This window comes from Sorex fumeus, unplaced genomic scaffold (assembly GCF_029834395.1).
Source record: "Sorex fumeus unplaced genomic scaffold, SorFum_2.1 ptg000041l, whole genome shotgun sequence".
In the NCBI taxonomy this organism is placed as follows: Eukaryota; Metazoa; Chordata; class Mammalia; order Eulipotyphla; family Soricidae; genus Sorex; species Sorex fumeus.
This window is the reverse complement of record NW_026606098.1, coordinates 8246164-8266922: the sequence shown is the minus strand read 5'-3', so window position 1 is coordinate 8266922 and position 20759 is coordinate 8246164. Positions and strand designations below refer to the sequence as shown.

At 62.3% G+C, this 20759-nt stretch overlaps 2 protein-coding genes across 6 annotated transcripts; one reads left to right on the top strand and one right to left on the bottom strand.

Annotated features, from left to right (window-relative positions):
* Positions 1-2090: 2090 nt before the first annotated feature.
* On the bottom strand, positions 2091-8996 carry MAU2 (MAU2 sister chromatid cohesion factor). Of its 4 annotated transcripts, none has more exons than XM_056119358.1 (19): positions 8721-8996; positions 7447-7464; positions 7091-7156; positions 6858-6953; positions 6679-6773; positions 5855-5882; positions 5616-5771; positions 4962-5108; positions 4796-4886; positions 4456-4559; positions 4202-4279; positions 3914-3979; positions 3696-3782; positions 3332-3381; positions 3170-3247; positions 2976-3087; positions 2806-2896; positions 2448-2575; positions 2091-2344 (listed from the first exon to the last, which is right to left on the bottom strand). In XM_056119358.1, the coding sequence occupies exons 1-19, from the start codon at positions 8994-8996 to the stop codon at positions 2270-2272; spliced, it is 1842 nt and encodes a 613-aa protein (XP_055975333.1). In that variant the 3' UTR covers positions 2091-2269. The 4 variants fall into 4 exon arrangements, with proteins under 4 accessions (XP_055975333.1, XP_055975334.1, XP_055975336.1 ...); XM_056119359.1 differs by having other exon boundaries at positions 3699-3782; XM_056119361.1 differs by having other exon boundaries at positions 4796-4862.
* A 78-nt stretch (positions 8997-9074) lies between these two features.
* Positions 9075-19985, top strand: SUGP1 (SURP and G-patch domain containing 1). 2 transcript variants are annotated; one of them, XM_056119357.1, is made up of 13 exons: positions 9075-9251; positions 12526-12688; positions 13964-14064; positions 14615-14815; positions 15999-16107; positions 16199-16302; positions 16739-16862; positions 16938-17284; positions 18602-18708; positions 18791-19075; positions 19200-19345; positions 19431-19560; positions 19850-19985. In XM_056119357.1, the coding sequence occupies exons 1-13, from the start codon at positions 9077-9079 to the stop codon at positions 19874-19876; spliced, it is 2019 nt and encodes a 672-aa protein (XP_055975332.1). In that variant the 5' UTR covers positions 9075-9076; the 3' UTR covers positions 19877-19985. The 2 variants fall into 2 exon arrangements, with proteins under 2 accessions (XP_055975332.1, XP_055975331.1); XM_056119356.1 differs by having other exon boundaries at positions 15987-16107; positions 19850-19984.
* The last annotated feature ends 774 nt before the right edge of the window (positions 19986-20759 follow it).

Below are 20759 nucleotides of genomic sequence, written 5' to 3'. Positions count from 1 at the left end.
AAGACTCCTGAGCTAGTGGCTGGGGGAAACAACCTAACCAACCAGTTCCCTGCGCCCTCCTCATGGGGACATCGTGTGGCCCACCCGCTCCCCCTGGTGGTCAAGGGCACAGGCAGCCAAGGGCCTGGGCTGCAATGGGTGACGCAGGCAGATGAAGACAGTTGGAGATACACTTCCGGGTCACTAGGCTATTGAACATGTTGGATTTAACCCTTTATGGGAACACTCGCTTTGGAAGATGGAGCCTGAGTTCTTTGGTGGGGAAACTGGGCTAGAATGACACAGTACATTTCCATCAGGACTGCAGGGGAGTGTGTGTGTGTGTGTGGGGGGGGGGGGTTGATGGTGGTGGAGTGGGGATCCCTCTCTATAGCCTGAGGCACAAAAGTTCCAAGCACCCCCAGAATCATGCAGCCTGACCAGACTAGCCTGCCACAACTCTTCCTCCCAGATTGTGGGGTGGGGTGCGTGCTGCCCTCTGGTTATGGACCCCAGGAGACCTGGGGGCAGGAACTTTTCAGTCTACTGACACAGCACTTGAGGCTGAGCTGGTAGTTTAGGTGGGAGAACATTATGGGGAGGGATTGGGGGGGCCCATGGAGCTGGAGGTTTGGCCCCAGGACCAGGGTCCAGAGATGCCCACTGTCCAGCAGGGATGGCACAACTGGAGGACTTTGAAAAGAAGGTCCTGAAGCCAGCAGCACTACTCACACTGTCCACAAGGGGGAGCCAACCACCCCCTAAAGGAACAGGACAATGGGGAGCCCCAGAATAGTCATGTGGCCGCTGATCCTGTTCCCACCACAAGTGGGGGGTTTCCAGGGTGGGGTTCCTGACAGGCTGTCTGAGTACTACCAGAGGAGCAACTGTTAGGCAGTCACCAAGCAGGTTCAGTCCACAATGCCCGATTCCCGCCCCCCCCAAGGTGTCCCAGTATGTGTGGAAGGGAGAGGAGGGGGTGCAGAACAGACAGGAAGGACAGCCAAGGTGGTGCTAGCAACCCAGAACTGGCCACTGTGACTTCTCACTGTTGTCCCCCCCCCACCCTGCATCCACTGTTTCTGGCCAGGGCCCCATACTGACCCCAGTCTCAACCATAACATGTCGATGGTCATTTGCAGGTGATGTGTTTTTGCTTCATGAAAGGAAACCCAAACACAATGGCCAGGGACTGCTGGATGACTGGGGAGAAGGGGAACAGTTGACGCCCCATGAAGACACAGCACACCATGTCACCTGCAACTGTTTTATTGTGAACCGGGGAACCCAGTTCCCAACAGGAAGGAGCGTCCCGCTCTCCCAACGCTCTACTTACACTCATCTTCCTAACAGCACCCGGAAAGTCACAGGCTGCTAAACCATATTATAAACCCATAAAAAACAACATCAGAAACTTGGTAAAAACCTTAATAAAAGGAGGCAGAGCTGTTTGCCGGGCTGGGCCAGGCCAGGCCGCTCGGAGCTGCCGCCTGGCCCTGGGCTCCGGACTGAGTGTCTCTGGTGTTCAAGGCTGAGCCCCGAGCTGTGTGACGCAGTGGCCTGGGTGCTGACCTAGGACACTGGAGATGCGGGCAGGCCCTGAAGGGAAGAGGCACCAGGATGACGGGTGCGGCTGTGATGCGTGGGGGGCAAAGGGCCGCGGCTGAACTTCAGCCTGACAGAGACAACGGAGCCAGTGGCGCTAAAAGCGCTTGAACATCAGGAGGGACTCTGGCTTCCGTGGCGCCACACAGCCGAGAAGCAAAGAAAGGCTTAAATAAATAGGCGAACACGAACACGGGGCCGAGCGTGATTGGGGGACGCGAGGCAGGGGGCCGCCGCGGCTAAGGCACACCCGGGCCGACCTCAGGTGAGACACTGCACAGTGCCGGAGAAATCTGGAGGTACAGGCCAGCACTGTCCCCTGCCTCCTGCTGGGTGGGCTGGTCTGGAGGAGCTGTCCACTGCCCTATTAATGTCCTGCCCAGGGGCAGCAGATGGGGTGCCGCGGGTGGGTCAGGCATCCGAAGAGCACAGGAGCAGGTGCGTGTCCCCGGGGACCCCACGCGGGCACCAGTGCTGGCAGCAACCCCTGGAACAAACAACTGTGGCCCAGAACATCTGCCTCGGTGGGCCAGCCCTCCCCGGAGGCCAAGCGGCCACATGAGGGGGGCAGGAAGCTGGGGAAGTGCGGTTGCACTGAGCCAAAGAGAACAGAGCTGTCCGGGTGGATGTTGGGGTGCACAGGACCCCACCCTGGAGCCCCAAGACGCTGGGTGGGCCCCGGGGCTCACAGAAGGCTGGCAAGGCTGGTGCTGGGGCCGTTTTGGGCTTGGAACTGCACGGGGGGCGGCCCGTCTGTCCACTGTGGGAAGAATGCAGTGAGGTCCCTCAGTCCTGGGTGCCCCTGGCCAGCCCGCCTGCCCCGCGCCCACCCCAACCACCAGGCCCGCCCGCGCCCGCCCTACCGTGATGAGGTTGTGCTCGGGGAGGCTGCAAGCCTCGATGTGGTCCTGCAGCAGCTGCTGGGAGAAGTTCTGATGCATCTGGGCGGCCTCGTGTGCGTCCATGGCATTCCCGCAGGCTTTGTTCAGGTCTGGAGAGACAGAAGTCCTGTGTGGGGGGACCTAGACCACGCCCACTAGAGCCATCCCACGCCTCCCGGGTCACAAAAGCGGGGAAGCCCTGAGCCTGTGGGGCCAAGGCTGCCCAAGGACTCCCCGGGGCACCGGAGGGAGGCCAGGACGAACCCCTGGCCCTTGGGCCACTGCCGGGACAGGGCTGGAGGGCTGAAGTCCCAGCGGCTAAGCCTGGGGCCACGCTCACCTCTCAGCAGAGCGGATGACCAGAGCTGCACGGACATGTCCGGGATCTTGCTGGCCAGCTGCATGGCGGGCACCACCATGTTGTTGCTCTCCTGCAGGTGGGGGGAAGGGGGGCAGGTGATGTGGGAGGGGCTCAGCCCGGTGCCCAACCCCGGGCCCTCCAGGTCTTACCCTGTGGTTGCCCAGCACATAGAAGATGTGGCCCAGGAGGACGAGGGAACAGGCCGTGAGGCGGTTCAGGTCCTCTGCGTTCGACATCTTCAGAGTTTCACGCAGGAAGCGCCTGTGGGGCAACTCAGTGAGGCCAGGAAGATGGACAGATGGATGGCAACAGGGCCCCTTCCCCCTGCCCTGCCCACACTCACTTGGCCTCATTGTAGCGTCCCTGGAAGAAGGAGAAGAGACCACGCACATAGAAGGCCGCGGCCCGCAGGCAGTGGGAGCTGTGGGGGCAGAGGGCGGAGGGCGGAGGTCAGGCTGGGCGGGGAGCCCGGGGCCCGAGTTGGGGGGCACAGGGTGGGGCCTACCTGACAGGGAAGCTGTGATCGGGATTGATCCTCTCCAGCAGGCTGTAGAGCTGCAGGGAAAGGCCAGTCAGCGACCCGCACACAGCCCCTGGGCTCACGGCCCCGCAGGCAGCCGTGCTGAGGGGTGCGGGGGACCCGCGGAGCCCTGGCCCTGCCCCACTCCCCTGCCCCCGGGGCAGGTCAGAGATGAAGGCTGTGGGGGTTCTCCCAGGGAAACCCAGGGGAGGGTGCTCCCACCCCAGGGCAGTTCCAGCCTGGGCACCCTGCAGGGAACACCTGTTGTGTGGCTCATCTCCGGCAGGGGCTCCCCTGCAGCCCCCCAGCACCAGCCGAAAGGACAGAGACCATGAAGCATGTCACCTACTACCTCTTGGTGTCTATTTCCTTCCCGGATGTACACGCTGGCCAGGTTGGTGACGATAAAGGCCCACAACTCCTGGTGGTTGGTGAGCTGGCACGGATGGACACAAGCACTGTGAGGGCCGCCCCGCTCTGGGGCTGAGTGGTAGGTGGCAGGCTCCAGGGGGCTGCTAAGCTTCCCCCAACCACCCCCTCCCAGGGAGAAGGAACCACAATCCTCACCCTCAGCGCCGTGGTGAACTGCGCCTCGGCATTGTCCATGCAGTTGACGGAAACGCAGTATAGACCCTATGGGGAGAGGGTGCCGAGGACTGGGGGTCAGCGGGGCACTCGCGACCAGCGGGGGACTTGGACAGTCAGACGAAGTTGAGGGCAGGAGCCACCAGGGCCCATGGGCCCCCGCCTGCCCCTGCCCACCACCCGCAAGCACCCCTTGGAATGGGGGACAGCTGGGATGACCCCTCACTAGCCCCTTCCCATTCAGGGGGTAAGCCGGGCTGCCCCACTCACCAACAGCGTGTGCAGCTGAGCCGCGTGGTTGGAGAAGAGCCGGGGGGACTGCTGGCACAGCTGGCAGACCTGTGAGATCTGTGGGCACAGGCAGGGCTGTCACCCACTTGCTATGCCACCAGGACGGGTCCCCAGACTCAAGCAGACTTGCTGATGTCCCTGAACGAGACGCACCCCCCACCCACAGCCTACACCCACAGACCCTGTGTCATGGCCCCAGGCCCCCCAGGGTCCCATGAACCCCACCCCCACACCTCCTGCAGTGCTGTGGCCTTGTGGCCTGTGACGAGCCTGCACATGATGATGTGCTCCAGCAGGATGACTTGGAAGGAAGACAAGATAGGGCTGCAGTCCAGCACTGTGGGGACAGGGGATGGGATGGAGTTAGGGCACAAAGTGGCAGTGAAGGGGTGAAGCCAGGGTGAAGGGATTGGGAGGGGTGAATAATGGGGTGGGGTCAGGGCAAAGGGGTGTGGTCAGAAAAGGGGCGAAGGGGCGGGGCCAGGGCGAGGAGGCGGGGTCAGGTTGCTGGGACTGGGGTGTCAGGGTGATGGGGCCCAGAGGGAGTGTGCGTGTCCCCACCCCTGCACTCACTCTTGAGCTTCTCCAGCTGCATGAGCGCCTTGTCCGTGTACTTCTGCGCCTTTTCCAGGTAGCCGGCCTGCATGGAGTGCATCACCGTGACCTGCACACAGCACGCACTGTCACTGGAGCCCCGGGTGGCTGTGCCCCACTGCCGCTGGCCCGCCCTGGAACTCACCAGGTAGACCAGCACGCACATGTGCTCCTTGGGCAGCCAGTGGAAGAGGTCAGCAGGGTTGCTGGGCAGGATCTCGTCGTCGTGCAGCGTGGAGATGGTCTGGATGCACTGCTGCAGCTGCTTTAGGCATGGCTTCACGCTCTTCACCTGCCAGCAGGCCCGCTCAGGCGCGCGAACCAGGCACAACCAGCCCGTGACCCCCAGAACCACCCCACGGCCCAGGGCTCCCCATAGCACCCCAAAGTCTCTACAACCCCCAGACCATGAGGGTGCCAGGACCAGGTGCAGGCAGCTGGGTGCTGAGCCAGGCCAGGCCTCAGTCAGGAGCCGACACAGATGCCATCGGAGCAGTGCCCCCCAGGCCAGGGCTCCCAGACACCCCCAAGGCTGATAGCACCCCTGGGAGGGGGTGTCTCTCCTTTGCAGCAGTGAGCAGAGCCCCGATGAGTGTCATGAACAGTGGGCACCAAGAAGGCTCTTGTCCAGTGCCTGATGGGAAGGCACATTCTAGAAGCTCCAGTACTGATGGGCGAAGTGGCAAGGTGATCAGGACAAGCCCTTCTGCGGCCAAGATGCCCAGCCCATCAGCATGATATCCATGACCACACAAGGTTGCTGAGACCAGTGTTGGCCCCAGCAGACACCCTTCCTCACCTGCCCAGCGTCCAGGTAGTGGGTGACCTGGAGCACCAGGAAAAAGACGCGCAGGGCCTCCTTCTGGATGGGGTGCCCCTGCCAGCTCTCCACAATCTGCCCGCACAGCGTCAGCAGCGGGTGCACCTCCTGCAGCTTGCGCTCCATCAGCAGCAGCTGGTGGGGGTGCCAGGCGTGAGCCCTGCTCCACACATGCCCCCCGCTGAGCCCCACAGGGCCGGCCACTCACCCCCACTTACCATCCCTTTGCTGAGCAGAAACAGCGCCCTGGGAGAGAGGGGGGGGTCAGTCGGCGAGGCCCAGCGCCCCCTGGGAAGACAGGGCAGTCCCCGTGCTTGGGGACCCAGCACGCCACTGCGGGGACAGCCGAGGGGACAGCCCAATGGTCCCCAGGACGCAGCCACTGTGCGGCCGTCCGACTGTCCTCGTTCCGGAGGGCTTTTGCTTCTCTGTGGGGTTGACACACTCACTCAACTGGGGCGGGTGGAGGCTCTGCACAGAGTGAGTGTCCGTGTCCCCTCCTGACATGGCAGACCCGGGCAGGGGGGGAGCAGAGCTGGAGCAGGGAGGGTGGGTCCCCGAGGGTCCCCCAGTTCCCGCCTCTCATATGCTGTGGCCACTGTGCCATCCTCTGGCTTTAGAATGGGGTGCACACCCACAAAGCCCGCCTGTCTGCGTCCGGGAACACCGTGCCTGTCACCCTGGTGCCTTCCAAAGCCTGAGCACCCCCGGGCCCACTGCAGTTGGCAGGGAGCAGGTAGGGACCAACAGGAAGCGTCCGCTGGCTGGCGCATCCATGCTCAGAAGAGGAACAGGCCTGGGGAGAGGGGCACTCGACCCCAGGGGAACCTTCCAGAACTTGCTGCCAGGTGCCTGGGGGCTTCTTCTAGGGAGATGGACTGGGGGGCCATGGCGCATGCTGGGAAAGCTGCATGTGGAAGGCATCCCCTGGACCCATGTTCACATCTCCCAAGGAGTCCCCCATCTGGCACGGTGTCCAGGAGATGAGAGGACCTAGAGCCCCCCCTCCCCGCGGCTGTCCGGGGTCAGAGGTCGTGCTCACCGGGTGTACTCGGATCCCACCACGCGGGCATACTCGGCCCCCACGCCCAGGAGGTCGCAGGCCGACACCAGGTCCTTCTCCAGCGTATGCAGTTGCTGGGGGGCGAGAGGAGATCTGGTCCCGAGGGCTCCAGGGCTGCCTCCTCACCCCCCACCCCTCCCTGAAGGCCCGGCACTCACGGCGAGCTGGAAGAGCAGGCGGCAATGCCAGTAGGGCGTCTGCTGGGAGATCTGGATGGCCTTACGCAGCAGCGGCTTGGCGGCATCCACCGAGTTCTGCAGGCAGGAGCGGAGCCCGTCAGCTCCCCCAGGACAGGGGGGCCCACCAGGGGTGAGGAGGAAAAGGGGGCCAAGATGGCTTGAGGGGGGCCATGGGAGACCCCAGGGGCTTGGGCCTCTGCGTGCGCGCTCACCTCCTGACAGTACAGCTCCGACAGGAGACTTGCTGCCTCGAACTTCACATCTTCAAACTGTGGGATCTGGCGGGGGCAGTTAAGGGGCACAGACGCCAGAAACTGGCCGGCTCTGACTCCAACTCCGTCTGCACTAGCACCCTGCTCTCTTCTGGCTAAGGGGACTCAGAGAGGGGTCGGGGGACCCTGTGAGACTGTGGGTCTGAGGGGGACGGCATCTAGAAGTGCTAGGGGGGCTTCTGAGGGGGTGTCTGAGAGAGGCGGGTCTGAGGGGGTGTCTGGGAGAGGCCATTCTTGGGGCTACCCGGGAGAGAGGCTCCTGCCAGCAGCAGGGCCTCCTCAGGAGACAAGGATACTTGCTGGGATATCAGCCACTGAAAGAGACAAAGAGAAGCATTAGTCCTGCCTTGGCACAGCCCGTGGGCTGCCCCAACCCGATGGTGCCCAGCCAGCCCTACTGGAAGGGGACTGACTGGGGAGGGGGCTTTCCTCCAACACACAAGGGGGTGGGAATCGCTGGGGGAGGGGGGCTGCCTCGGGTGGGGGAGGGGCAGGAGGAAGCGATGGCCACTGCTGGGGTCTTCCACCCCTTAATGGAAGTAACATTTAAAGACGGGGAGATGCAGAGATCTGAGGATAACACGCTGACCGGGAGCCTCGGCCAGCAGTGACCCCTGAGCACAGCTGGGTGTGGCCCCCCAGACAAAAATAAACATTAGCTCCCAAAACAAGGGGTAAAAGGGAGGAGTGTGAGGTGAAACGGCCAAGGGAAGGGCCCCAACCTGGCAGTAAGGAGAGGGTGCCCCAGAGAGTCTCCAGCCCCCACCCAGGAAGCTGGGGCCACCTTAGATCTCTGCCTCACCGGCCGGGACATCTGGGGCGTGCTTGGGACCCATCTGTCAGCCTGAGAGCGCCTCCGCTGTCACCCCCAACAGGAGCCCCCCACGACTTCTGCCTCAAGCAGCTCATGGCCTCCCAGTAAGGGGCCTCACGCACAGGGACGCCCCACGCTCGGCCTCCGCGGAATAGGGCTGGCAACAGAGTCTGTGCCCACCCCACAGATGGGCAGGGGACGACAGACGCCCGCGGGAGGGGTGGGGGCGGGGCAACTGTAAGGCGCGGGGCGGCCCCCAGGCCGGCCCTGGTGGACAGGTTGCCCCGCGGCTGCACCCCAAGAGAAAACTTCAGGAAAACACGGACGGGCTGTCTTGGCGGCAACCCGGACCCCAATCCGCGCCCTGGTCTCTAGCCACTCGGGGGTCGGGGGCTTCGGCTCAAGCGCCGCCACACCGGCCGTAAGACGAGGGACCCAACCTAATTCTAGGGGTACCCCCAGAGGGGGACGGCAAGAGAACCCCCTGGGCAAAACACCGGGGCCGGGGAGCCGCGGGGGGCGGAGCGACCATCCCCGTCCCCGAGCCGTCCGCCGACCGAGTCCCCTCAGGACCGGCCGAGCCTCGAGCTGCGAGGCTGCTGGGGCCGCCTCAGGCCCCTCGGCGACGATCCCCCCCGGCCCCCCCGCGCCCGCCGCAGCCGACACCGGTCGCCGGCGCCCCGCGAGCCGTTGGGCGCGGCGCGAGGTCCCCGAGAGCCGCGGGGCCGCGACCGGCCGCCCGCCCGCCGCACCCACCGCCTTCTCCAGGTGGCTGCGCGCCTGCTCGCTGTTCTTGGTGTGGTGGTAGAGCACCGAGCCCAGCTGCAGGTGCGTGCGGGCCTCGATGCGCTGCGGCGGCTTGAACGGGAACACGGCCTGCAGGCAGTGCACGCACAGGCGGATCTTGGGCGGGCTGGACGTGCGGAAGTGCTCGGCGAAGCCCAGCAGCGCCAGGTACCACGATTCGGCCGCCTCGGCCTGAGCAGCCTGAGCCGCCGCCGCCTGGGCCGCCGCCGCCGCCTGGGCCGCCATCTTGGCCTCCACAACAACAAGCCGTCGCGGGGAGGCGGAAGCGGCGGGCCTCGCGAGGCTCGCGGCCCGGCGCGCAAGGCATGCCGGGACTCGTAGTTCCCGCCCTCCCCGGCCGTGGTTGCCCGCGGGGCGCAGTCGAGCGCCGCGGACTGTATCTCCCGGCAGGCCACGCGCGCTATAACAGGCTCTTCGCGGGCGGCGCCGGAGCATTGTGGGAGTGGAGGAGGCTCAAGATGGACACTCGGGATGCTGCAGGTACCGACCCTGCTCCCCACCACGAACGCCCGAGGCGCGAGGGTCGCCCCCGCCTCCCGCCCCCGCGGGCCCTAAGCTCTGCAGCCGCCGCAGCGGCCTCGGCCCCCTTGCCCCGTTGTCCGGCCCCTGGTCTAATGTCGGGAGCCCTTCCTCCCCGCCGCGCTGCGGGCAGCCCACTTTTGGGGGAGGCCACTGGGCGCTTGGCCCCGCAGCTTTCTCCGAATAACCGCCCCGCGCCCCGAATTGCCGTCACCCCTGCACTACGGCCCCTCTCTCCGGGGCAGCCGTTCGCTTTTCCAGACTGCACCCCGGAGCCCCAGAACGCGCCATCCTGGGTCTTGGCAGCCGCTGGCCAGCGTTGTGGTCAGCCTAGCCTTTCCCGCACCAAGCACCAGTGCAGCCGAAGCGCGCCGGGGTGTGGAACTGCCCGCACGCGGGCTTTGCTGTCTTCGAGATTGGGCTGTGCAGCGGAGGGCAAATACCCAGACTAGTTCTCGTGGCGGAGAATATTTTGGGGCCGAGGAGGTGCCTGTGAGGGGATGGGGGACCCAGGCATGGGCTGTGTCGAGGACCGAGACCGTTCCGAGGGTGGGGCAGCAGATGGGAACCTCCCCTGGCTACGTCTGGAAAAGCTGCTTGCAGAATTGGGGATTTTGTCTGTTACTCTTGGCTGTGGTGCAGCACAGGGCCCTTGCATGGGCAGTCCTGGAATGTCGGTGTTATTCCAGTCTGGTGGGGGGGAACCCCCAGGTGGCATCCCAATCTTAAAGACACACCTTGTCTTTTGCTTGGAAGCCAGTAGGCTTCGTCCCGGTTTTCCTCCTTGCTTACTGCCTGTGCCCTGTGTTCAGACAAGATGAGCATCAGAAATTCTAATGGGGGAACCGGAGCAATAGTACAGAGGGTAAGGCGTTTGCCTTGCATGTGGCCCACCCAGCTTTGATCCCGCACCCTGTAAGGTCCCCTGAGCCCCGCCATGAATGACCCGTGATTGCAGAACCAGGAGTAAGTGCTGAGTATTGCCAGGTGTGGTCCCAAACCTTTAAAAATAAAGCCTGGGGGCTGGAGAGATAGGACAGTGGGTGGGGCGTTTGCCTTGCACGGGGCCTATCCGGGTTCGATTCCCAGCATCTCATATGGTCCCCTGAGCACTGCCAGGAGTAACCCCTGTGCATCGCCGGGTGTGACCCAAAAAGCAAATAAATAAAGCCTGATAGGTGTCTGGACAGACAGTAGCAGGGGATGGATAAGGCACTTGCCATGCACACAGCCGACCCTGGGTGTGATCCCAGAAGCCCTGCCAGGATCCTGAGCACCCCATCTGTGACCCTCATTCCCCCAGTGTCCTGATGGGGTCCTGTAGTCTTACTCTTCCCTGATGCTTTCAGCACACCCACAGGAGATCCCAAACCCGGTCCTGTTCCAGTCCTAGCCGCCACTGTCGTCTCCCCCAGCCGAGCTTCCTTTCTCCGTGCCCGGGCGATTGTGTCTGGCCCACTTCTCACCTGCAGAGCCCCTTGAGGCCAGCCCGATTCTTTCTGTGCTCCCCATCCTCTCTGGGAGGTGACTTTCGGGCTACCCCCACCTGGAGTAGGCTCATTTCTCACCTTCACTGTCTTGGTTTCCAACAAGGAGGCTTGTGGCTCTGTAGCTGCATTTATTTTTGTTTTTCGGTTTGGGAACCACACCCGGAGATGCTCAGAGGATCATATGGGACGCTTGGAACTGAACCTGGGTCAGCCACACGCAAGGCAAGTGCCCTGCCAGCTGTGCTGTGTCTCCAGCCCCTGTAGCTGCATTTTTGCAGCAAGTCTGTTGTCCCCCAGCCTGAGGCCAGTGTTCTGAGAGGTCTTCCATGCCCCTCTCAGCATCTCACCCAGCATTCGGGAGCTGGCAGGAATGCAGGTCACACATGCAGAACTGAAGCAGCCCCTGGGCACAAAAGTGGTACTGGCCTGGAGTGATAGCATTTGCCTTGCATGCGGCCGACCTGGGTTCAATTCCCAGCATACCATGTGATATGAGCACTGCCAGGAGTAACCCCTGCTGTGTGTTTTCAGAAGGTCCGGCGGCGCTCCATCTCTCCCACCGCCCGCGTTCGGTAGTCTCGAGCCGTTTCCCCCACCCCAGGGAGGTCAATGGCGATGGGCAGGCAAAGCAGTGAACGAGGGCCAGACTGGTTGGTATCAATTGTAGTTTATTCCAATCTTCACTCTCACCTCTGATTCTGCCCTCTGGAACCCAAGCTCCCGAGCCCGAGCCTCAGCCTCAGCTTCTGCTCTCTTGAGCCCAAGCCCCCTTCGAGTTTACAGTCTTAGCAGTCACGTAGGGTGGTGACACAAAGGTGGGTGAACGTTAACAAATCAGCAAAGAGAGGTAAAACCACTCCTCGAGGAGACTAACTCAAGGATTAAATCTCATCTAAAGAGATTTGTTCCAGATTACTAGGAGATCTGCTCAAGGGTGGGATCCCAACAAGGGTGTATTCTTTACTCAGCTAGTAATCTACTTAAGTAGTTGTAGTAAGTCTACTTCTAATATTTCTAGCAATGTCATTCTATATGAGCACAGTAAGAGATAAACTTAGTTTGGTTCTTCCTGAGAACATCTCACTATATATTCCGCTATTATATATATATGTATATATATATGTATGTATTACAGTCCTCAGGCCAGGTTAGTCTTCCTAGCCCCAGCAGGGTCCTAGTCTCGTCGTTACTTACTTTTGGATCATGACAGCATTTGTCCATGATCTTGCCCTCAACTTATAGTTGAGTATCGTGGCGCTTTGGCCTGGCCCATTTCGATGCCAGGGTAGCTCACAGCTTGTCCTGGGTCCATTCAGTCTCTCGTTGGGACCCTGCTTTTGGGGTGCTAGGAACTAAGGGCAACTGAGTCAAGAAAGCAGATGCCCAGGAGTAAATATTCGGAGTCAATCAACTCCCAAGTTATAAAGCATAATATTAACTGTCTTTCTGTGTCCATACAGAAAGGACATAACTTACAAGTTCAGTGTCCTTAGAAGGATCTGATTTTACAAGCTAACAGAATCTGATTAGGGAGAAAAGGTGATTAACTGGCTGGGGAGGAGAGCACAGAGAAGAGTTTACAGATAATCAGAGGAATGGGAGTGATTCGGGACCACTGTGATGGGTGTAACCCGATAAACCTGAGCTCCCTGTGGCAATGTTATCCTACACCTGTGCATCACCAGGTGTGACCCAAAATACAAAAAAAAAAAAAAATACTGACAGTATGGCTTCTGTCTCCCCAGGAAAGGCAAACCGGTGGTTTGGGGTGGCCCCTCCCAAGTCCGGAAAGATGAACTTGAACATCCTTCACCAGGAAGAGCTTATTGCCCAGAAAAAGCGGGAGATTGAAGCCCGGCTGGAGCAGAAGGCCAAGCAGAGCCAGGGAGCCAGCCTGCAGCCTGGCGAGTAAGGATCCCGGCCCCAGCTGGGTGGCAGAGGGTGCTGGTGCTTCTCTATGGGGTGCAGCATGGTGGGAGAGAAATGACATCTGCGGGTCTTAGGGGGCTTCCAGGGGGTGCACGGTGTGGAAAAAAATCCCAGGAGTGGGAACCAGAACATTGGCTCAGTACCAAGTGGGGCCAAGGGGCCAGGACTTGGGGACATGGGTCACCACGTGCCTTGTTGGGGAGGGGGGTCCCAGATTTGACCCCTGTACCAAAAGAAAGTCTAGTTTAGGCATGTCTGACTACCAGGATATCAGACTACTGAGCAAGATGCCATTGCTGTTGGGGCAGGTTATATGTCCACAGTAGAACTCCATTGCTGTTGGGGCAGGTTTTGCGTCCAGAGCAGGACGCCGTTGTTGTTGGGCAGGTCTTGTTCGTGCCCTGCCCTCGGGCTCATAGCTCAGGAGTATCGGCTGTTCCTTGCCCAGGCTCTTGCCACCTTGCAGTCCTGTGAAGCCATAGCTCTCAGGGGACTTCCCTTCAACCTTGGAAGAGGCCACTGAGAAGGTCCAGCTTGGTTGGAGAGGAGGGCTTCTTGGAGCTTATTACTTGATTTATTTGGATTTCGGGGCCACACCTGGCAATGCTCAAGAACTATTACTGACTCTGTGCTCAGGAGTGAACCCTCATGTGATTTGAGGAACCACATAATGGTGCCAGGGATCAAACCAGAGTCACCTGCTTGTGAGGCAGTTGCCTGAACTCCTGTGCAAGCTCTTGGGCCCCTAGAAATGGCTTTAAATAGAACTTAAGTCCTGAGCTTTAGCAGGACATTGTTTGCAGGGAGGAGAAGCGTAGTAGACAGAGATTCCTTCGCCAAAGTACAGGTGCCACACAAGATCGGATGGCTGTTGGAGACGGAGTGATAGTACAGTGGGGAGGGCATTTGCCTTGCACATGGCCGACCTGGGTTTGATTCCCGGCATCCCATGTGTCCCCCAAGCACTTCCAGGAGTAATTCCTGAGTGCAGAGCCATGAATAACTTCTGAGCATTGCTGGGTGTAACCCAGAAAGCCAAAAAAAAGAAAGTGTGCTGTGCATGGGACCAATTGGGCAGGTCCAGTGTGCTGTACAGGAGGAGACTCGCCTGGTGGGCCTCTGGTGTAATTCATGCCACCATCTGTGCCCGGGGGACCTCCGCATGCCTCCCTCCAGACACCCGCACTCAGCCCCCCTGGTGTGGGGGCCCACGTGGGAACCCCCAAACAGGCCTCCGTTTGTTCTTGCCATCAGGATGGTGAACGCAGACAACTCCTGCATTTCCAACAAGTTTGCCAATGATGGCAGCTTCCTACAACAGTTCCTGAAATTACAGGAAGCAAAGACCAACACTGGTAAGTGGCCCATGGGTACAGAGCAGAGGGCAGGGGTGGGCCCAGGCTGGGGCCAGCAGGGCGTGCCCCGTCCCTGGCCGAGGCTCACCAAGGGCTAGCAGAGGGACAGTGATGGAGTCCTTGGACCCTTTGGTCTTGCTCCAGCTTCCAGGGGACCTTCAGTGGTTGATCCTTGATACCACATAAGATCCCCCAAGCTCTGCCACGAGTGATCCCTGAGTACCACCTGGTGCGGTTCCAAATTCCAAGAAAGAGAAGCAAAGAAACAAAAATAGGTGGTTCTAGGCCAGAACCATAGCACAGCAGGGAAGGCGCTTGCCTTGCACGCAGGCACCGGGGCTCAGTCCCCGGCATCCCATCCCGTCCCTGAGCACTGCCCATAGGGCACCAAAACAAAATAGTCAGTGGATGTGCGAGACTGGCGCCACTGAGCAACAGGTGGGCAGCTGGCGCCCAAGGGCTACAGCTCCGGTGGGCTGGCCTTGCCCGCCACCCTAGGGTGAGGTGGCCCTAGTGCTGGCATTGAGCCTGGTCCCTTCATCTTCCCAAGATGCCCCCCCCAGCGCACCCAGTGCGCCCCCTCGCCTACTCCCGCGTGCCGGGAAGAGGCCGCCTCTGCTCAGCAGCCCACCTGGCCAGGCGCGGAGCTACGTGCATGCCAAGCAGCTGCCCGTGGCCCAGCGGCCCAGTGTCTTCCTGTCCCCGGACGAGGAGGAGGAGGAGGATGAGGAGCAGTGGCTGGAGATCAAAGGTAAAAGAGTCGGGGGCCGCGGCTCCCTCTCTGCCCTCCCCCAAGGAGAGCCGGGCACTAGGGGGCTGTGTGGCTCTTCCTCCATATGAGAGATGTTTGGGGGGGTTCTCAGCCCGGCTCGGAGGCCTGGACGTGCCATGCACCTGGGGCCCACGCCCTGTGGCACTGGAAGAACAGTGGTCGGGTGGCTGGTCCCTGTGTGGAGGGGCCCTGGACCCCGGCCCCCGGCTACCTGAGCAGCCCCCACCATCCTAGCACCCCAACAGCTGGGGCCAACCAAGGGACCACTCGGCCATCCCAGGGAGCCCCAGGTCCTTTTGTCAGTGCGGCTTAGCGGCCCAGAGCCCCGTCAGGTCAGCCAGGAAGGCGGTGCGCATGGCCCTCAAGGCCTGTTCCAGCCTGTGTCTACGATGAAGAGGCCAGGACTGGGCACGACTCCAGACACCCCATCTAGGGCCTTCCGGGTCCCACTTCGTCACCTGACACCCCGAGGCTCGGCGTGTGGCTGCCCAGGGAATGAGTGTTCTGGACATGGGTCACAGTGTCCCCTGGGCATCCCCACGAGAGGGCCATGCCCGCCCGGAGCCAGCAGGCCCAGAGCAGCCACGACATGCCCAAGCGGCGGCTGACCCGCGGCCGACGTGTGTCTTTGTAGCTCCTCACGGCACAGGCCCGAGGGCTGCTTAAGCCCGGTGGCATGCGCCACCCTAGCACCCCGCGGTGGTCTGGAAACTGAGTCAGCCCTGGAACCAGCACTTCTCCGAGACGCAGCTGCACTGGGGCGGGGCAGGAAGTGTGTGAGAGGACCTTGGAGCGGCTGGGCAAGGAGGCCTGAGACCCTGGGGGTCCTGCCCACAGGCCTCGGCCGCGGCCTGAAGCAGCGCCAGCCGCCACGGAGGGGACGATCGTGCCTCCGCCTTGGCCTCAGTGCAGTGGACTGAAGGTGGCCACCGTGTGTTTAAGCCCCGCCCAGAATCAGTTGACTTGGAGCCTCCGAGGGCCTGAGGGCTCACTGACCACGAAAGGACAGGAGGGGGCCCTCCCCCTCCACCCAGTGCGCCTCCAAGGACCGCGCCCAGCCTCGCCCGACGCCCCCGCGCGCGCCCGGGCAGAGGGGCCTGGTGACGGGGGGTGTGTGCGGTGAGCCCCCGTACTGACGGCCCCCTTAAAGTTTCACCCCCAGAGGAAGCCGAGACTCGGAAAATAATAGAGAATCTGGCCCGCTTTGTGGCGGAAGGAGGCCCCGAGTCCGCACCGGCTCTGGAGAAGCACAAGGCGGACCCAGCTCTATCGTGAGTACCCTGCGTCCCGCGTCCCAGGGGGACCCCGTGGAGCCCTGTCCCGGGCGGCTGCTGACAGGCCTTTGTCCGGAACCCCCCGCAGGTTCTTACAGAATGAGAACAGCCGGGAATTCCTCTACTACAGGAAGAAAGTCGCCGAGCTGAGGAAGGGGGCGCAGAAGCTGCAGGCGGGGGCCTCCCAGAAAGGTGGGGGGGTGCCCAGCACCAGGCGTGTGCCATCCCTAGATGTGGTCCTGCAGAGCTCTGCAGAATCAGGTCGGGCAGGGGTGGGGGTGGGTGGAGACATGGGCCACACTCACTGCTTCGTCCTCATTGTAAGTGCCACTGCACTGAGGGCGCCTGTGCTCAGGCAGAGGGTCCCTGAGTGGGGGTACAGGTGGCGCGGGGCGCTTAGGACTGAGTCCTGGCACAGCTGAGTGGGACCCAAGGTCCGTAGGAGAGGCGGCCCCTGGGAGCAGTAGATGGGGGCCCGGGCGGGGGGCGTGACGTTGGGTCCTTACAACCATCTGACACCCGTTTGCCTGTCTCTCTCCGCATCGTCTCCCTCCTGCCTGTGGGGTTCTTAGCAGTCTTAGGCTGGTGGGTGAGTGAGTTGAGCTCGGTACTGACCGCCTGCTTAAAGTTTCACCCCCAGAGGACGAGGAGGCCAAGAACCTTGCAGAAAAGTTGGCCAGGTTCATAGCAGACGGGGGTCCCGAGGTAGAAACCGTCGCCCTCCGCAGCAACCGCGAGAATCAGGCCTTCAGGTGAGGGATCGGGCAGGGCTCTGGCAGGGGCTGCGGGGGGCTCGGCCGCTGACACTGGCCCTCCTCTTCCTGCAGTTTTCTGTACAAACCCAGCAGCCCCACCTACAAGTATTACCGCCAGAAGCTGGAAGAGTTCCGGAAGGCCAAGGCTGGCCCCGCGGGCAGCCCCTGGGCCCCCGACCTCAAGTGCACGCCTCCTGCAGAGACCCCATCCGGGTCCGCGCCCCCCGCGGCCACCTGCCCTGCCTCACCTGCTCCGGCCACCCCCACGCCTGCCCCCACCGCCCCCTCGCAGCCCACGGCCACAGCCACAGCCAAGAGGAAACGGAAGAGCCGCTGGGGGCCAGAGGAGGACAAGGTGGAGCTGCCGCCCGCCGAGCTGGTGCAGAGGGACGTGGACGCCTCGCCCTCGCCGCTGTCAGGTGGGCACACCTCGTGTGGCAGAGACGGCCCGGGGACCGCTGTCAGCTCGGGGCGCAGCCAGGCTTGGGGCGACTGTGTGGGGCCTCGGCAGCTGTGAAGGAGGGCAGCTGCCTGCGTGTCTGCCCATGGGGGGGGCGGTACGAAGCCTCAGCCTGGGTTCGAGTCCTGAGAGCTAGCAGGGAGCACCTGGGCAGGGGGCGGGGTGCTGCCTGGCCCCCACGCTCTCCCACACCCACAGACGGGGAGGTCGGGGCGCAGTAGTGACATCTGGAAGCAGCTGTTGGCTTCTGGAGAGCAGGGGTGGGAGACCAGCTCTGTGGGCGTTTCCCAGGCAGTCCTGCAGGTGTGTGTTGGGGTCCCATGCCCCCCTGGCCCATCCAATGGCTGGGCCTGCAGCCCCCTCCAGTGCTGAGCCAAGTGAAATATCAGTTGCTTCATGCAAGACACCCTCCCCGAGGAGCTGCTGCACCCACAGCCGGGGCTGAGCCGGGTCCAGCCCACGGGGCAGTGCGGGGCTGTGTGCCCAAGCTGAATCAGGAGCTGGTGGCCGGGATGAGCCCTGGGACCGACATGCACACGCACAAGTACAGTGCTCACCCCGCATTCCGCTCACCCGCATACGCACACATGACCCCCACCGCCAAACACAGCCCTTACCCTGTATGTGCATGCACGCACACACACACACACACACACACACACACACACACACACGGCCCTCACCCTGTGTGCACACACAGACACACAAGCACACACAAGGGCCTCACCCCACATACACATACACATGTGGCCCTCACCGCAGACATACACACCTGGCCCTCACTCTGTATGTGCACACATGCACACACACATATGTAGCCCTTACCCCACACACATACACACCCAACCCTCTGCGTGCACACATGCACACACACACGGCCCTCACTCCACACACACACACACACACACCACACACGTGTAGCCCTCACCCCGCACATATACACACCCAGCCCTCTGCGTGCTCACACAAACACACACGGTCCTCACCCCACACACATACACACCCAGCCCTCACTCTGCGCGCGCACGCACACACACACACACTCACCTGGCCCTAACCCCACACACATACACATGCACCCTCCTGTGTGCACTCCCACACCTTCCCTGGCTCTGCCAGTCTGCCAGGTCCTGTAGCGTCAAACTTGGGTCAGCATCTGAGTGCCCAGATGTGTGAGCAGCGGCATGGTCAGCTCTGGGGACAGGGCCAGGACCCACCCAGAGCCACCTCGTCAGAGGGCCGCGCAGAAGTCCGCTGAAGCCCGGCTCTTCTCCAGTTCAGGATCTCAAGGGGCTGGGTTACGAGAAGGGAAAGCCGGTGGGGCTGGTGGGCGTCACGGAGCTGTCGGACGCCCAGAAGAAGCAGCTGAAGGAGCAGCAAGAGGTGAGGCGGGGAGGTGGGCGGGGCCGGCTTGGAGCTGCCCCAGCACCCCGCACACCTCGCTCACCGCCCCCCCCCCCCCCAGATGCAGCAGATGTATGACATGATCATGCAGCATAAGCGCGCCGTGCAGGACATGCAGCTCCTTTGGGAGAAGGCGCTGCGGCAGCACCAGCACGGCTATGACAGCGACGAGGAGGTGGACAGCGAACTGGGCACCTGGGAGCACCAGCTGCGGCGCATGGAGATGGACAAGACTCGGGAGTGGGCAGAGCAGCTGACCAAGATGGGTCGAGGAAAGCACTTCATTGGGGACTTCCTGCCGCCCGATGAGCTGGAGAAGTTCATGGAAACCTTCAAGGCCCTGAAGGTGGGGGTCGGGGTCGGTGCCTGCAGCCTGCCTGCTGCTGCTTCCGGAGGGGTGGCGGGGGTTGAGGCCGGCCGGGGGAGCATCTGGCCCTGGTACACACGCCGGCTTACGTGTCCACCTGCAGGAAGGCCGTGAGCCCGACTACTCAGAGTACAAGGAGTTCAAGCTGACGGTGGAGAACATCGGCTACCAGATGCTCATGAAGATGGGCTGGAAGGAGGGCGAGGGGCTGGGCTCCGAGGGCCAGGGCATCCGGAACCCTGTCAGCAAGTGAGTACGGCCTCGGCACCCTGGCCCACGGGTATGGAGGGTGGCCGCCCCGTGCCCCTCACCCCGGCGCTCTGCCCCCCCGCAGGGGTACCACCACTGTGGACGGCGCCGGCTTTGGCATCGACCGGCCCGCGGAGCTGTCCAAGGAGGATGATGAGTACGAAGCCTTCCGGAAGCGGATGATGCTGGCCTACCGCTTCCGGCCCAACCCCCTGGTGCGCTTGCCCTGCTGCTTCCCGGTCCCCTCCCCTCCCCCACCGCTTCCAGCCCAGCCCCAAGCCCTGCTCACACCCACACACCCACTGACCGCCCCACACTGCCACCTCACCCCCACCAGTGGGCCCCCCACCCACACACATCACCCCCCCTCAATCCCACCTGTGAGCCCCCCGCACCACCCCCCCACCACATGTTAGCTCCCCACCCCCACACATCACCACCCTCACCCCCCACCCGTGAGCTCTGTGTGGCTTTAACAAGTGTTTGTGACTTGGTCTCCCGCAGAACAACCCCAGGCGGCCTTACTACTGAGCGATCCAGCAGGAAGGACAGACGGACAGATGGACAGCCGTTTTTTCCGAGACCGAGACTGCACCCATGGATTACAGTGTGTCAGCCACCCCTTTGCCGCCCGCTGTTTGCGAGTGTCCTACCGTGTATTAAAGTCCCGGCGCCTGTGCGGCCACAGAGCTCTCCTGTTCTTGGGGGACCTGGCACAGCAGCGAAGACCCCTCACGTGCAGGGCGCCCCTTTGCGCCAGGGTCCTGGAGGGGAGGAGTGAACTTAGGGAAGCGCCTGGCACCTTCGGGGCATGCGTAGAAGTCTTTGGCCAGGGCCCCTGTCCTGGGTTCCCTGTTCAGACCCCTGCCTCCCATGGGCACTGTGTGCTCAAGACACCCCTTACCCACATTGTACCGGCCACACCAGAGGCACTGCAGGCAGAGCCCAGGCCAGTGCCCAGCGCCCCGCCTCTCCCATGCGTAGTGCTGGGGGTCTGGCAGGCCAGCTCCAAGCACCAGGATTTCATTCTGGACCCCAGAGGTGGTCCCAGGCGTCCAGGTGTTTTGGGTCAAGGTCACCTAGAATCCTTATTGTCCTGATCAGGAGGTGGCAACAAGATCCTGAGGACTCTTTACCCCCAACAGAGTGACCACCTCTAAATGCTGCTCACTGTAGGTACAACTGTCTCCCATCTGCAGAGGAGAGTCCCAGGAAGACTGCCTGGTGGTGGTGTCCCACATCAGGGGAATGCCTGTGGGGAAGGCTTGGGTACCACTAGACTTAGACACAGCCTATGGAGACAGGAGGTTGGAGCTTTGGTCAGCCCAGCGGAGCCAGAGCTTTGCCCCACCTAGGTCAGACCTCCAGGGGAAGCCTGTGGAGTCAGTGCCCAGCAAGGACCTCAGGGGAGACC